Below are 16,460 nucleotides of genomic sequence, written 5' to 3' on the forward strand. Positions count from 1 at the left end.
ACCACTGAACATTACTTGCACAGCCAAATAATAGCAAAGTGCAGCCTTCTGCTCATTTCAGACTCTAGGCTTTCAGACCAGCTTGCTTGTTCTAAGTGATGCCACTGCTCACAACAGAATCAGTTTGTGTTTCTACATGACCAATGTAACTTGAAATGGTTTGAAGTCAAACCACCATGAATGTTCATATTTATCTTCCCTTCTAGACAGTGGCCTGTCCTCCCTCCCTTAATACTATCTAGGACCCTATCTAGGGATCTGGGGCAGCTCTCTATCAAAACTTCACTGTCTGTTGGTTTGTATGGGTTAAGGAAGGTATCACAGATACTACAGAGATTCTTCACTAAAAGACCATCTGTGCCCTAGTCCTAAAGGCTACCATGAACTTTTAGAGTGAGTAGACAAAAAGCCTTCCACCAAGTCGAGCTTTCGCCGAGCTTCTCTCTGCTGCCACTACAACTTCTTTCTGCAGAGATACAGAACAAGTGTCAGCAAAACCAAACTTGTCATATGGAAACTTGATGGGGAGGAACGAGAGCAAACCCACCTCATCAAAATAGCAGTTGCCAAAATTTGGCAAACAGACTGTATTGCATTTGGGGAACTGAAGGAAGCTTGAACCAGTCAAACTACTCTCTTGCCAATATAAAGTGTTTCTCTAGGGTAAGATCAATGCAGATAAAGCTGGAGTGTGGGCTGGATTGGTGCCACAGCAATGAACACAATTGCTTGGGGAAGGGCCTCACGCTCATGCAGAAAGCAGCAGTGGAACCTCATTTCTCACACAGGTTACATCAGAGTAAGCAGAGCATTGCACTACCCTCAGCTGAACGAACCCTAAGTAACCTCCAAGCTAAGGGCATCAAACATAGGGATCAACTTCTGGTACAAGTAACAGGCATCTGAGAGAAACAACACATCCAAAATGATTCAGGTAAGAAGTGGACTTCCCTGGCCTTGGAAGTACCCAAGACATGAAGAATGTTTCTGCAAGTGCCAGCTAGGACTGTGAGTCTGGAAATACTAGCAGGTGGTTCGGTGCCCAGTGGCTTACTCCAGAGCTGAACACCCACTCTGCGTGCAGGATGGCATGAACAGTGAAGCCAGCTGGCACCCACACTTGATTTACCATGCAACTTTTCAGCAAACTCATCAGTACTTTAGATTTCAGACTGGTTTAAAGGGATCTCTCACTTCAGGAGTCAAAAATTTTAGCAACACCATAGTTCATCCACCTACAAAATGGTTTTAATTATCAGTTCAAAGAGTGACTTCTTAATGCAAACTTAAATTATGTAAAGCAACTTCTGTAAATGATGGCTAATATATGCAAGTGAGGTAGAAAGATGTTAAGAAGCAACCAACAATTTTTCTCACCTTTCTTTCAGATTTCACTGTGACAACAGAACTTCCAAATCTTGATAGTTCCTGTAAAATAACATTGCTTGTTATAATACTGTTAGATTTTTTTAAGTGGGACTTTTTTTGTTTCTCTCAGGATTTTGTTTTCTGGCTACTTACCTCAGGAGAAATCAGGACATACTGTGCCTGAAGAAGAAAATAAAAGAAAAAATAAAAGGTCAGTGGAAAGAATGTTTCTGCAAGTGCCAGCTAGGACTGTGAGTCTGGAAATACTAGCAGGTGGTTCGGTGCCCAGTGGCTTACTCCATGCTAGGAGAGTAGAAGACCGGTGCTGTAGCTCTGGGTCCTAAACAGCAAACTAGTTCAGGAATGAACAGGAGGAACACACAGGTTCAGAAACACAGGTAAACCTTTAGTTTTCTGAAATCAAATCAGAGCGCACTAGATATCTGGACTGGATGTAATTAATCAACTGTCATTATGACCTCAGGTTCTCATTTCACATCTCTGTTTTCTTACCCCGTCCTCAGGACAGGGAGATATCCATGACTTGCAGTGGCCTGTCACATTCCCTGAGGATTCCTGCTTTCCATTGTAAATGTACACACGGCCAGCTGCCCCACCAAACAAGATGGTGGTGACGTCGTTGGTTCGCAGCGGGGATGTCACAATCATCTCATCTGCAAGTATTACAAGGGTGACAAAATGCATTAGAAGTGAAATAATGCTAAACCAGAACACCAGGGAGTTGGCACTGACATACCTCTAGATGCCACAATTCCTATTAATGGTGACAGTTACAATTTTTCCATTTCTGACTGAGTTGCTTGGGGTTTTAGAGATGCCTCCCCACAAGGCAACACTGCTACTAGTCAACTAAGGAAGCAGACTGTGTTCAGCACTTGTGTGAGTATTGAGATGATCGGTTTTGTTACTGCCAAAAGTAAAACGTTTCACCTCTGATCCAGACTCATCAGGCCTTACCTAGTCCATCATTATCCAGGTCACTTAAGTATACAGCTCCTCCGAAGCGAGAAAACCTCCTGTCCCCACTGAATGTGCTGAGCCAAGAAGGGTTGGTGCTGTCTGCCAGGTCATACACCAGGGCCAGTCCGGCCTGGTGCAGCACTGAGGAGATAAATGAAACCCTGGACAGGCTATCTGAAAAAAAAAAAGTAACAGAAGTTGAGCATCAGGCACAGGAATAGAGGTGTTAATACTTGCAATACACTGACAGCAGTAACAGTGGCATTACATAACATGGACAAAATGAGTATCATTGATCATAGAATCGTTCTGGTTGGAAGAGTCCTTGAAGATCATCAAGCCCAACTGTTAACCCAGCTTTGCCAGGTCACCACTAAGCCAAGTCTCTAAGCACCACATATACACATATTTTACATCCCTCCAGGGATGCTGACTCCACCACTTACCTGGGCTGCCTGTTCCAGGGCTTTACAACCCTTCAGTGAATAAATTTTTCCTCATGTCCAACCTAAACTTCCCCTGGTGCAACCTGAGGCCATTTCCTCGTGTCCTATTGCTTGTTACATGACAGAACAAGCCAAACCCACAATCTTATGAAACAAGATCAAATGTTATATGGCATTAACACTAATTAGCAGAGAAACAATCTCTTAGCAATAGTACCAGGAGGAAAATCCATTCAAGTCAGAATTCTACATTTTGACCTTCCTAACTCCTTACTGCCTACTGCCAGAGTAAGGACAAAATACTGTGTTCTTAATTCTGAGCAACACGTAGTTTACTATCAGATACATGAATAATACAAAGTAGTAATGCTGCTAAGCAAAGTTTAAGGAAGTTAAAAAAAAAAAAAACAATATTGAAGCTGAGGCAGAGTAGAGAAGACTCTACATGTGAGGCACTTGCAAGTGATTACAGTGATTATTTATAATGTGGGGTTTTTTTATATATTATATGGTAATTTAAAGGTCTCTTTTCTAACTTCTAATTTTTAATCTGTCCTCTAGTCATACAGAAACAAACATCCCAAAGCAGACATGGTTTCCAATTTTGAGCACATACCTGCAGTAGGTGCACCCACCACCAAAACTGTCCTTGTGATCCCAGCAACAGACATCACACCACTGGCCAGGGACAAACCCATTCTGCCCATCACCTGTTAGATTTTTAGAACACTTACGTCACTTCTACAGAATGTCACCTTACTTCAAATTATTCTTCATGTCCCGATGCTATAGAAGGAGCCCTACCTTGTCTCCAGTTACTGCAAACCAGTGTGTTGTGCTTGGTGGGCTATACCCATACACCTTCCCAACACTCTGTCTGACACCTGATGAGAAGGGACTGCAGCTTGACCTACAATGCAAAATACATTTGTATGTAAGAACATATTTTTGGACATTCAGCTAGGATTGCTCATCTTAAAATATTCTCCCCTTTTAGTTTGGAATAATGGTGGCTGCCAAATTCTATAAATCTATTTTAGTGATTCCCCTGCTTGTTCTAATTAGTTACTCAACATTTATAGCACAGACTTGGTCTGTCTATCCACTTCTTTATCATCCAATACATTTTTGTGTTTGGTTTCCTTTAAAAAAGGCTGTCTCAAAGGAAGTGCTATGTTTAGGATTATTTTAGATGTGTTTACCTGATAGCATTTTGTGCCCCCTCTCCCCCTCCCCAAGAAAACACAAAAAATTCTTAAATGTCTCTAAAGAACAAAGAGCCTCTCCTGATAGAGGGTCTAAAGACCCCTCTCTCTTCATGAGGACAGGTGAAGACTTAAAAATAGAAATTTCATAAGAATATTCAAAGCAGAACAAAGAGGAAACAATGAAAAGGCAGAAGACTATTACAAATCATAAACACTGCATAAGTATGGCAGAATGGAGAAGAGAGCGAGTTGTCACAACACACCCAGCACAACTCTTCCATGTAGGGCTACCAATCAGCAGTAATGTTGTGTTCTCCAGTTGGCAGCTGTCCAGTGAAAATCCAAACCAAGAGTAGTTTTCTTCCCCTTTCACCATCCAGTTGGCATCCTGTACTGATAGAAGACCTGAGAGACCACAAACACATGAATTAAATCTTGGTGTACCGTTACACAGAAAAAAAATCTGTTAGCAGTCCTCCACCAATTCATCCTATGACAAGTTTCTATAAGCAAAGTTGCACCACCTATGATGTGGCACCAGTTATTCCTGACTTCACTTGCTCAGTCTGCAACTGTTCTGGCTGGTGAAAGCTTTTATTCAGTGCAGCCTGCTTCTAAGTCCTTGCAATACACAAAGTACCTGAAAGCTGCAAGTCAAGCCTGCCCTAAACCAGCGGCTCCTTCGTAGGTAAACAACACCACTGAGACTGTTCACCAGAACCTGTAATTCTTCAAAGCTGGTGGGTGGGGGAGCTTCAAATAAATCTGGCTTTAATTCAAATAATTAATTCTGTGACTTGATTTTGCAAAGATGGCAGTCAGCAGAGATCTGAAACCATATTTCCTTGTGGTTTCTAAATTTACACAAAGTAGAATAAGCTACAAAAGTTGAGTGTTATTGGAAATTTCAGTTACATGATTCTGGCAAAGCTCTGAGTACCTTGTATCCTGCCCAACCCCTTTTAGCTTTATTTAACTCCACATATGGCTTTTCCTCCCTCATTCACAACTATCCTCATCACCTGTACTCACTACCTGTATCCACTTGTAGCATCCCTCTTTAGCCACATGAAGGACCAGTGCAGAATAAGAAAAAAAAAAAAAATCACATTTTCAGGTGCATTTGGAAATTTCCAAGGACAACCAGTGAGCCCACGCTGGTATCACCATACACTTGCTTCAGCGAGGCTTTCAGCACTGCCCCCCCAAATGCTCCTGTCCCCAGGCAGGGCAGCAGTCCCTGAGATGACTGTCCCCAGGGCAGCAGCCAGTGGGTTGTACTCGGAATGCCTGTGACAAGTGGAGTGCCCCTGGGCTCCACCTCTACCCTTACTCTGTTAAACACCTCCAGGAATGACCTGGGAGAAGGCAGTGCCATGCCCTTTCATGAAGCTGGCAGATGCCAGGAGACTGGTGGGTAGCTATCACTTGAGGGCAGGGCTGCCATTCAGAGGGAGCCTGGCAAGCTGGAGGAACAGCCTGGCCAGACATCACCCAATGTAGTGAGGACAGATGCAAAGCTCTGCCCCTGGGAAAGGAGATTCCCCTGCAGAGACACCGTCTGGACACAGACTGGCTGGGAGCAGCTGTGTGGAAAAGGCCCTGAAGATCCTGGTGGGCAGTGCTGAGCATGAGGCTTTGACAGCAGAGGTGGCCATCAGCACCCTAGGCTATATAAGCAGAAGCATGGCAAAGGGATTGGAAGAAGTGACTGTTCCCCCTTCACTTCTCCTTAGACCACACCTCTAATGCATTGTTCAGTTCTGGACCCCACAAACCAGAAAAGATGTTGATACACTGGAGCAAATTTAACAGACAGCCCCCAAGATGGTTTGGGTCTGGAGCACTTGCACTGTGAGCAGAGACCGAGAACTTACTAAGTCTGGAGAAGAGAAGGTTTTGACACAACCTAACAACAGCCTGCCACTACTTATGAGGAGGTTAACAAGGAGACAGAACCAGGGTCTTCCCAGTGTATTGGGGTTCTCAATGTCTCCTGTGCCTCTGACTTCACTACCTGTGGAGGGAGGACAATAAGCACAAGCTGAAACAAGAGAGGTTCACACTGGCTGTAATAAGACTTTTTCCCCTGTGAGGACAACCAAGAAGTGGAACAGCTGCCCAGAGTGGCTGTGCAATCTCTGTCATTGGCAGGTTTTAAGATCCAACTGGACCCCCTGAGCAATCTGGTCTGACTTCAGAGCTGTCCCCTTATTGAGTAGGAGGCTGGGCTAACACCTCCTGGGATCCCTTTGAACCTTATCCTATGATCAATTAGGAACAAATGAACAGTCACACAAAAAAACGAGAAGGTTTATTTACTCAATAAATATTACCTTGGTCACTCCTGTTGAAATAAGAGTAAAATGCAACCACAAATCCTCTCTGCTGCCCATCACCAGGTGCATATGGAGAGCCCACAATCAGGTCAGCATTTCCATCCCCATCAACATCAGCTGCCAGGAGGGACCAACCAAGATTACAGTAGGAATACTGCAATAAACAGTTAATTTAAGTTTGAAGTGAAACTGAAACCACAGATTCTCTAACAAAATAGTGCAGTTCTAAAGAGCTAACTTTGTCTGCTCCTAATCAAATTACCCTCCCCTTCCCTGACTTTAATTGTTTTCTTTGGGTTTTTTTTGGAGGACTAGGTGACTTTGTGTTCAACCTGCTGTCTCCCCTGCACTGGAGTACAAATAAATGTCTTTCCCACATCCAGCCAACCCACGGGAGCAGCTGCTTGCAGCATCACCATCAGCCGAAATTCCCATTCCAACATACCTGGCAAGTTATGGTAACGTTTGGTTGGGACGCCAAGCCTCTTCCCTTGGTGCCAAAATAGACATACACAGCACCCTGAGCAGCAGGAAAAGCAAAGACAGCATGAGAGCCCCTGCACGGCAGCACCCAGTACAAACTCCCAGACGTCCATTCTCACCACGCTGTGGGTGAGGAGCAAGGACAGTGTCCTGTATCTTTACTTTCACTGTACACACATTCAGGTGGCCCAGATTTTCTCATTATGATCTGATGCAATGGTAGGCACTGCCAGGAACAACAGATGCCTGCAATTTTCCAAGGTAGTGTGTCTACATAAAACCATTTCAATTCCTATCTAGGCAGCTAAGGTAGCATATGAAATTCTGAAGGGTTTAAGCTTAATGGATGTTGTTTAAACCAAAATATTTTGCCTCTCTTCACGTGGGCTGAAAATACTCAGGGACCATGACATGGGTTTATCTGGTGAGCTGTAAGTCATTAAGTCTGTGTAAATTGATTATTTTAACAAGCGTGTCTGGGTTTGTATCACATTCTAGATATCATCTGTTGGCCTGTGACAGCAGATGACAAGGCTTACTGACCCATGAAGTCCAGACTCTTTGTTCCTAAATAAAAAGGGGACACTTGTATTCCATGAATGACTCCTCCTTGTACTTCCAGTAGATACACTATATATACTTCCATCAGTGCTGCAAAGTTGCAGTCTGATTTGGATTTCTAACGTGCAAAAAGGCCACTGAAAGAGAAATACAGATAGTTGTCACTGCTCAAAGTACCCACAAAGGTTATAAACCATAATGTCACCTTGAGCAACAACAGAAATTCTCTCTCTCATTTCACTGTTCAAACAAAAATGTATCAATAAAAATATCCTGTCTGAAGAGAAAAAAAAGCCAACCAACCAACACATGTGGCTTACTTTGTAAGTAAGAAACTGTGATCCCACAGAGGGTGCTCCAACTGCCAGATCTGGCACTCCATCCTCATTGAAGTCCAGGACTGCCAAGGCAGAACCAAATCTTCCTGAAGGCTAACACAAAAAGGATTCCTCTCATGAAAATAGCAGACATTTTCAAGATAAAACCATCAAAGCCTAATGTGCATTTGCAATCACAGCATAGGGAAGAATTGGAAAGAGAAGACAGAAACCCATCCCAACAACTTGTATGATTTTCTTAGCATCACTATTCTGTCAAGTAATAACTGTCATACTAACACACACACTTGGAGTTAACTGCTCTGTTTCAGGACGTGGAGGTGTTAAAATACAACACAACAATGTGGTGCTGCTTTGCTATTTCCTTCTCTGAGCCTAGTGAGCATCACCTTTATTATTCAAAAGGATCATTTGATCCTGCTTCTCATTTACAAGCCCATCACCATCATGCCAAATCACAGTTATCTCGTTTTTAAAAATAACATGCACTCTTAATTAAAAAATTGTTTTGTGAGAATTATTAATTAATGAAAAAATATACCTTCAAAAGGAATTGAAACTTAGATTGAATTTATCATTTTAGGTGAAAAAGGAAGGGAAAATCAAAATATTGTCTTAAATGCAGAGACCTGAATGAGCTTTACTCGGACTTACAGAGACTAGCTCAGTTTTATTTGAGGACAAACTATGTTCTAACACCCACTTAACTGGCACAGTAATAAAAGTGGGGGATCATTGCTTTAATTGTTCCTGTGACATATGTAATGGTTGTTTTTCTTGGAAAGCACATGACTTCCTTTTACCAGGAGGGGTATTTCAGGAATAATCCTCATAAGTATTAATGACAGTGTTGCTCAGTGAATTACCACATTTTCAGGCAAAATTGAAGTGACAAATATCTGACAAACTCTTACCTGATGACCCTGTAGCACTTGGTCAGCTTTCCTGTCTAGGTCCATGTCCTCTGGTGGCAGACCTGACTGGTTGCCATAGAGCACGTACACCCGCCCCATCTGAACGTGGCCCAGCGTGCTGTACCCTGGTGCTCCAGCCACCAGGTCCCCAGATCCATCCTGGTCCAGGTCAGCTGAGACCACTGCCCTGTGCAGCAAGGGAGTCCAGGAGATCACAGTTTTAGCTTCCAGACTACCACAGCTTCAGCAGACAATAAATACTTCCACTTCTTGTAGGTAAACCAACACCCGTCTTTCCCCACCTAATTTTGTAAAAATCTACACAGCATTTTTCATATTATAGATTTAATTTTTGCTTTCTTGAATTAAATAAAAATAGAGCCTTGAAGATTCATCTTCCATTAATGCATCTGAGATCTGTAGGAACTGCTTTTTACTTACTGACACAAGGTACCTGAGAAAAATCAGAGCAAGGAGCATGAAAAAAGGCTGCTTGCATAGGGCACAACATCAAAATGAAATGAAGTATCTTTAACTGAGCCTCTGATTTAATCGATGGACTGAACAGTAGGTAAGCAAAGGGATCAAAGGTCTCAATAACATGTTTGGAGTTTAGACAGGGAATGTGGGGAGTAAAGAACTAACTACAGTTAATTTGGCTGGTAATCTTCAATTTTTGAGTCAGAAGAAATAAAGCAAGATGAGCAGCAATGTACATTTATTTTATTTTTCTTCCCTTCTGTAGGTCAAGCTAGAAGCTCTCTTGCAAGCAGAGAGAATATGCCCCTGTGTCCTGAATCTATCTTTGAACTACCCGCTGGTCTTGTTGTGTTTCCAAGACCACTCACTAGACACCACCAGCGATCAGTGCGGGACAGACAATTATTTATGTACAGCATTTGACGAGTACTCAAAATTTGCAGAAATTAAGAGGGAGGTGAGAGTTAAAAAACTACCAACCATCCAAGTCTAGCATAGGGTGAAGTCAGAAAATATGAAGCTGCTGGCTTGGAGATGTACTTAGAAGACTTCTGACGTGTAGCTTCTAATGCTCTCCAGACATTGTTTGCGAAGGCATGGTTTATCAAGCGAAGGGAATTCTGAAATAAAACCAATAAAGAGACACAAGAATAGCTCAAACACATGCTGAAGTTCTAGAAAATTATGGAGCACCTCAAAAACCAAGTCACCAACGGTGGAAATCACCACATTGATCTAAGTGGACTCTGACTCGGGCCACAAACATTTTAGAAAGAGGCAAAAATCCACATGCACTAGATGGAACCCTGCTAATTGTTCACTGCTGTGCTGTGCTAGGACTTCTTAACCCACAAAAGTAACCCTAGGATTCTGTAAAATGTACCAATGTAAATACCAAAGCATAAATACTAAAGATATATTTTGTCACTTTGGGCACTGCAACATGTTCTAACTTCACACAAAGAACAAAGTGTAAAAACTGAACATCTATGACATGCATACAAATATATAGATTAGCAATGGCACTGGAAACTCCACAGAGTGAAGTCAGAGGCTACTGTTAACATCCAGAGGCTCTGCTCCATCATATAGCATTCCAGACAAAAACTAAAATTATTTTATACTGAGCTGAATATGATCTGACACATCTGTCACTTCTCACTTACTGTTGCCCAAGATTGTATGTTGAAGTGAACTCCTCTCTCTGTATAATTTATGTTCTTTTCAAGTGCTTTGGTAAGCAGAGCAGTTGTGTTCTTGTGGTGTTCATGTTTTGATTGTTTGTTTCTGGTAAAATAAAGAAGGCAGTAATAACAATTAATATAACAGAATTGATGATTTGCGTATTTTATACCAAAGCTGGGAGAGGCAAACATAGTGCATGCAGTCAGGGGGCCACTTCTCCCACGTATAAATGGAGTTCTCAAGAGATTCCAGCTAAGCTGGTTTCTCTTGAAATGATTGCTAGAGGAATACATACACTGGTGCTCTGAAGAGCTGAGTTTCATGTTTCTGTACACAAATCAGTAGAGAATTTAGCTATGGGAAGGGTAAACACGAATCAGTAGTTCCATGATAAGCAGAACAAAGAGTGGCAATCAAATGAAGTGAAGACTTCACACTTCAAATGCTAGGCGAGTGTTTTTGTGCTGGCACTGGAAGGTCTCGCCTAGGTTCTGCACACTTCCTCTATATGAAGCTTACTTAGTCATGTTAAGAAAATCTCAAATTCACACACAAAAAGATAAAACAAAAGATCTCTCATTTTCAGTAGCTCACTGTCCACACTGGTGGAAGGCTCTCCACTCTTCAGTAGACCATTGAACCTTCAGCGCTATACTTACACATGGTTGTCCTTGCGCTCCCTTGTGCAGTTTATAAACAGGGGGTTCTCAGGCAGGAAGCAGCCACTAAAGAAATATGCAGAAGGCATTTTAAAAGTTCTCCCACAGTGGAAGTGAAACTTAAATTACAACTTTCATCCTTAACTGATTCCTCTGTTAGAAGCCATCAGTTTTCTTAAGGAACCCAGCTTACTTAAAATCAGACCATCATTACAATCTGTAGAAACATCTTTGATATTTATTTGAATGACCTTGATTAGGTTCTAGATGAATCTCACACGTCTTCATGTAACTCCTAAAGGAAACTTATTGTAACATGTCCTGCCAATTCTACTAATCTGAAGCACTTTTAATGAAAGTGCTGTTCTGGAACAAAGAACACAACAGATTATGCCATATTTTATTTCAAACATCATTTCCCAAAATAGCTGCAGTGACATTTTCCATATAAATTAATTGATTAATTGCCACTGTTGGTCTTATGAAGTTATTTACAGTAAGGTTACACTTGCAACAGAGCAGTACAAGACTAGAACTATTAAAAAAAAATGCCATTATGAGTACAAGTCTGAGCTTCCAACAATACAGTAGGTACTCTTTCTAATCCTATTTGCCTTGTGTCTGAAGGCAATACCCAACCTCCCCTAGGAAGGGACCTCTCTGCTGACTGATGACAGCAGCCAGAAGGTGCAGCCACAGGCACAACTCAGACTGCCAGGCAAGGCACAACCTCAGGCCATGGCTATGTAACACTTCAGCAGGCCCTTGAGTATGTCCTAAAGAATTCCTCAAATTTTCCCTGTGGAGTATCAGCTGGTTGTGCCAGAGCCTTGCCTGAGGCAAGTGTGAACATGTAACAAATGCAAACTCCAGGCCTGTGTGACTCTGTGCACCCAGGTAAAAGACAGCCACAGAAATACCCTTGTCCAATGATGATTTAAAGCTCAGCACCTCTTCTAGGAAAGAACCTGCCTTCAGAGGAGCATTTAAAAGGCTGTCAGAACTTGACTATTGCATTTCATATTGCAGAAAACACTCTATACCTGGTTCCATTCTCCAGCATATGGCTCGTCAGCTCAAAAATGTTGTTGGTCCAGAACGCCATGTCGTCCACTCCTCCCAGGAAATACTCGTGGAACTTCTCCACCAGAAATGGGGATTTACTGGCGTAGGTTGGGAAAAGCTAAGACACAAGAAACATGCTCAGCAAGATGGATTACATTGTCTTTGTGCTATATGCTCATATTTATAAAGAAAACAGAAAACCAACCTTGGCAACAGCAAGCTTTTCTCCATGCCTGAAAAAAAAATAAAAATCTTGAGAAATAAATTTGCTTCACTGAATAATATTTAGTTATTTTAAAAGTTCTTTTCAAGGCTTCAGTATAGTTAACACTGTGCAAGTCATGACATTTCCTTGTTGGCTGTTACTATATTTTTAAAAGCTGTAATGTGAGAAGGAAAGATATTAACTTTATTGCTGCCTTTAGTTTGGAAGCACTCACAGTGTTTGTAAATGCTATGTGACCACTGGTAACTAACTGAGATAGAGGACACAGCTGGGCTGTTTAGGATATTCAACAGAAGGTGTTGCCCCATATCAAGTCTCTTTTGAAATATTCTTGGACTTGAAAAGATCTACATAAAGTGTAGGAAAACCATCTATTTACATATGTACACCATTCCTTGAGTATATGAAAATTACACTGCTAACATGCCACAATGCAATGGTACTGAAAAACAATGCTGTTCTCAAACAAATAGGCATAAATATGTTAAATGCATAAAGGCATTAAATAGCTAATATGATGAATTTGTGGTCTAATAATGAATTCAACAGTCATTAAGCAGTCCAAATTTGTATACTAGACATTAGAAAAATTCATGTGTTTTATGACTTTGAGACCTTTGAGTCTATATTGCTGGCCTCAATGCACAAGGCATTTCAAATAGGATCACATCATTTTTCTACATGTTTCACTTGCAAAAATAAACCAGACAAAGCTATTCAACTTACAGCTCAAGAAACAGCAGATAAGCACAGTCAGTAATTATGCTTTCAGTTACGATCTCTCTTCCATAAAATTCCTTATAGATAGCTGCTAGGTCTTTGACAGGTACATACCTGAAACCAAGGCAAAGGTATCACAACAAAAGATTTTTCACAACACCTGATAAAAGATTGCAGTTTCTATACTAATAGACTGCTTTAAAATACTCTAAAATTTCAAAAGACTACAGAAGGTCATGAAGATTTACAAATGCCAGAAAGACCAGGACTGCAGAACACTCTCCACTTGTTCAGGTTCAAAGTCAGAAATCTGTGGAACAATTCTCCCATAGCTACTGCTGGTAGAGTTTCCACACTCCCCACACTGGTTCCCTGGCTTGGTGATCACTTAATCTTGGAGGATGTCCTCCAGCCTTCCACTGCACCAAATCTACTACCAGACAAATAGGCATTTTCCACAGACGTGTTAAGTTTCATCAATGCTCTGTGCCTTCTACACCTAGATAACTCCATCCTACTTAAACAAAATTATTCAGCCTACTTTATCAGCACAAAAACAGACATGTGAGTTTTTCAGTTAAAATTTACGGAAAAAAAATATGTGTCTATCTAAAACTGCTGCTTCTTTTTATGCTTTTTAAAACTATTTGAGTTCCACAGCATATATAACCACAAACATCCTCAACTTCCAAAACATTAAATGGAAATCTAAGTGAGCTTTATTCAACTAATTGCTAGGACATTCTAGCAAACCTTTTTCACTAGTTATTTGACATATAATTACTTATAATTCCCTTCAGAGAGAAATAATTTTTCTTGCTGCGTTTCTATACATAAAACTCTTTTTTTCTTCCATCCTTCCAGTTTTTCATGCCAGGAAACAGCAAATATGCATATAAGGAATACCAAAGTCAGGAAAATCCCAATAGCTGCAGGAGTTTCTTTTGAAAGAAAGATGGAGGAGGACAGCATTTTGTTAAAGCACAGTAAGCATAAAGAGTAAACAGCAATAACAATTGAAGAAGGGAACCTCATTATCCTACCAATTCGATGCCAGATAACTGAAGTCCAGCTCAAACTGACTCAGTACATCTCCTCCTGTGGATGGAAGAATGAAAAAAAAACACAAAGCCCAAAAACCAAACCCATTAAGTATCTACCATGGATAACAGCGTGGGAGAAGCCATGCAAGGCTGTGCTATCTATGTTTAGATGGTAGATCCTCCAGCCACATATTTAGAATACATAAATGGTTCACCTGAAAGCATGCTGCATATTTTTTACTTCCAGAGAATAAGAATAATATGAATCACAGAATAATTAAAATCACAGTAGTGACTTCACTTAAACTTCAGCCCATGTTTTGACTTAAATACGAGTGTCCATATTCTCTATCACATCTCCTGAAATATGGAATATGAGGACAGGTGTGGCAAGGCTTTGCAAGCTAGGGGAGAAGGTACTTATTCTTGGCACCTGCATTGCACAGGGGAAGAGCCAGATCACCCACTATGGTTTTAAAAGGGATTAGTTATTCCAAGTGAAGGATCTATGACCAGCAAACAGAAACATTACCAAAATCGCCAACACGGTGAGCTTCTGGGTATGAACCATGAAAATCAATCTAGAGAAAGAGGAAAAACACGAGAACTGTCCACTGATTTTACTTATCCCTCCATACAAGCACATGAGCAGAAATGAATTTTCAAGCATCCCTGCAGGTTACAGGTCCCAAACCTGACCTGACCCATTGCACAGGGTAAGAGCGAGAAACCTGACAGATTTGGTGTAAGAAAAAAAAAAAAAAAGAAAAGATGTCCACCTCTCTGAAAATCTTCTTAAAACAAGGCTTCAGCTTTTCTCTTTCCTCCCCACTGGAGTCCAAAGCCAAGCTATGAATTCCATAAATCCAGTTATATCAATAAATAGATAAGACAGGCTTACTTCTCCCATGGCTTTTAGAAACCCTTGGTCGATGCCCAGGCTGTGCCAGCTTACGTCGGCCACCATGTGTGAGGCAACTCCAAACAGGAAAGCCACCAGCTTTTCTGTACTCTACAGAACAACAAACCCCTTGAAGCAAGGTCAGTAATTTTTACTCCTGTCTTTAGAAAGAGGTGAGCATTTCATGTAAGAGCATTATACAAGGGTATAGATGAGAACCTCTTACAATCCAAGAACTTAGTATAATAAAGTGTTGACCACTTATTCCTTGACACTGGAGTCACTTTTTGTGACTTGTGAGGTTTTAAGCACTTTATACAGTCCAAGGCCATAGAATGACATGGTTCATGTCAGGACAACTTGTGTACTTCAAGTTAGATGTGTACAGAAGTGTTTTTCTGGAGTGGGAACAAACACTTCCACTTCCAAGGAGTGAACCCTCTCTGCCACCATGGGTGTTGTGCAGGTACACAGAGAAGGGAAAGACATTCCTGTGCAAGGGCTGCTCACTGTACAAGTACCTGATTAAAGCCCAGGTATGAAATTACTCATCTCATTCCTATAAACAGAAAAGTTATTTGAAATAAATTTATCAGCAACAGAAATCGTATTTCTCCAGAAAGGACTCCTCTGCACTGAATCACTGTAAGTTCCACATGTCCTTTAAGAATCTGTAATTGAATCACAGTTTCTGATGAATTTATACTCCCTGAGTGTTAACAGTCCACAAGATCAGTGTCACCAATGGCTAGTGAAAAGGCAGGCAGACTTGTTCAGGTTTTAAAAAGTGCACTTTTCTCAAATGGTGCTCCACCTGTGTGACTCTCCTGAGCACAGAGAGAATAGCAAATTCACCAGTAAGCAAAATAAAACAGTACTGCCTTCAAAAGCATTCTCACTTTCGACAGTTTGTTCTTTCTCTCCTCTTATGTAGCTCAAATAGCGTAAGCAAGAGCAGATCAGGACCAAGTCCAAGATTTCAAAAGTGATAATCCTAAAAGACAAGATCTGGTTTTCAAGTAGCAAATACTCAACCAGATCTGACAGCAATGCAGGACCACCAATCACATGTGAAAGTTTGGACCTATGAAATGTATAGAAAGCACCAGACCACACTGGAGAAAACCGACAGATTTTACACGGATACTGTGACCTTTTTGTCAGGTAAGGATGAAAATAGGATTTCTAATTTTCCTGTATCTCTGGAGATTTTAATTTTAAAGATGAACTTAAAACAAAAAGTGAAGGTGAAGAAAACTTCACTGTTTTTAGTAGAAAGCACAGTCAAAAGTTAAGGAAATTTTCTTACCTCTTCCCAAGGCTGAGGAAAATTCCTTCTGATGTACTGGATACTTGCACTGAGAAATGGTGACCAGTGAGTGTCTTCAGACACATCATGGAATATTCCTATTGCAATAAAACAATATCAATACTAGGAAAAAGAAAAGAGAGGGGAGAGAGGGGAGAGACATAAAAGAGACAAAAGAGAGAAGAATGGAAAGGAGGAAAAGGAAAAGAGAAGGGAGGAGAAGGGAGGAGAAGG

At 41.1% G+C, this 16,460-nt stretch overlaps 1 protein-coding gene across 1 annotated transcript; it reads right to left on the reverse strand.

The window, feature by feature from the left end:
* Nucleotides 1-388: 388 nt before the first annotated feature.
* On the reverse strand, nucleotides 389-16,334 carry GPLD1 (glycosylphosphatidylinositol specific phospholipase D1; the record flags this gene model as incomplete). Its single annotated transcript, XM_008938575.1, has 22 exons — nucleotides 389-466; nucleotides 1,378-1,428; nucleotides 1,522-1,548; nucleotides 1,882-2,042; nucleotides 2,347-2,523; nucleotides 3,412-3,505; nucleotides 3,600-3,699; nucleotides 4,267-4,408; nucleotides 6,340-6,496; nucleotides 6,788-6,862; nucleotides 7,707-7,817; nucleotides 8,639-8,825; nucleotides 9,599-9,738; nucleotides 10,285-10,405; nucleotides 10,963-11,028; nucleotides 12,006-12,145; nucleotides 12,233-12,260; nucleotides 12,980-13,087; nucleotides 14,017-14,071; nucleotides 14,549-14,597; nucleotides 14,918-15,028; nucleotides 16,227-16,334. Coding segments are annotated over 22 exons (2,286 nt in total), but the record flags the coding sequence as incomplete, so codon positions are not given.
* Between the last annotated feature and the right edge of the window lie 126 nt (nucleotides 16,335-16,460).

Source organism: Merops nubicus, unplaced genomic scaffold (assembly GCF_000691845.1).
Source record: "Merops nubicus isolate BGI_N331 unplaced genomic scaffold, ASM69184v1 scaffold50144, whole genome shotgun sequence".
NCBI lineage: Eukaryota > Metazoa > Chordata > Aves > Coraciiformes > Meropidae > Merops > Merops nubicus.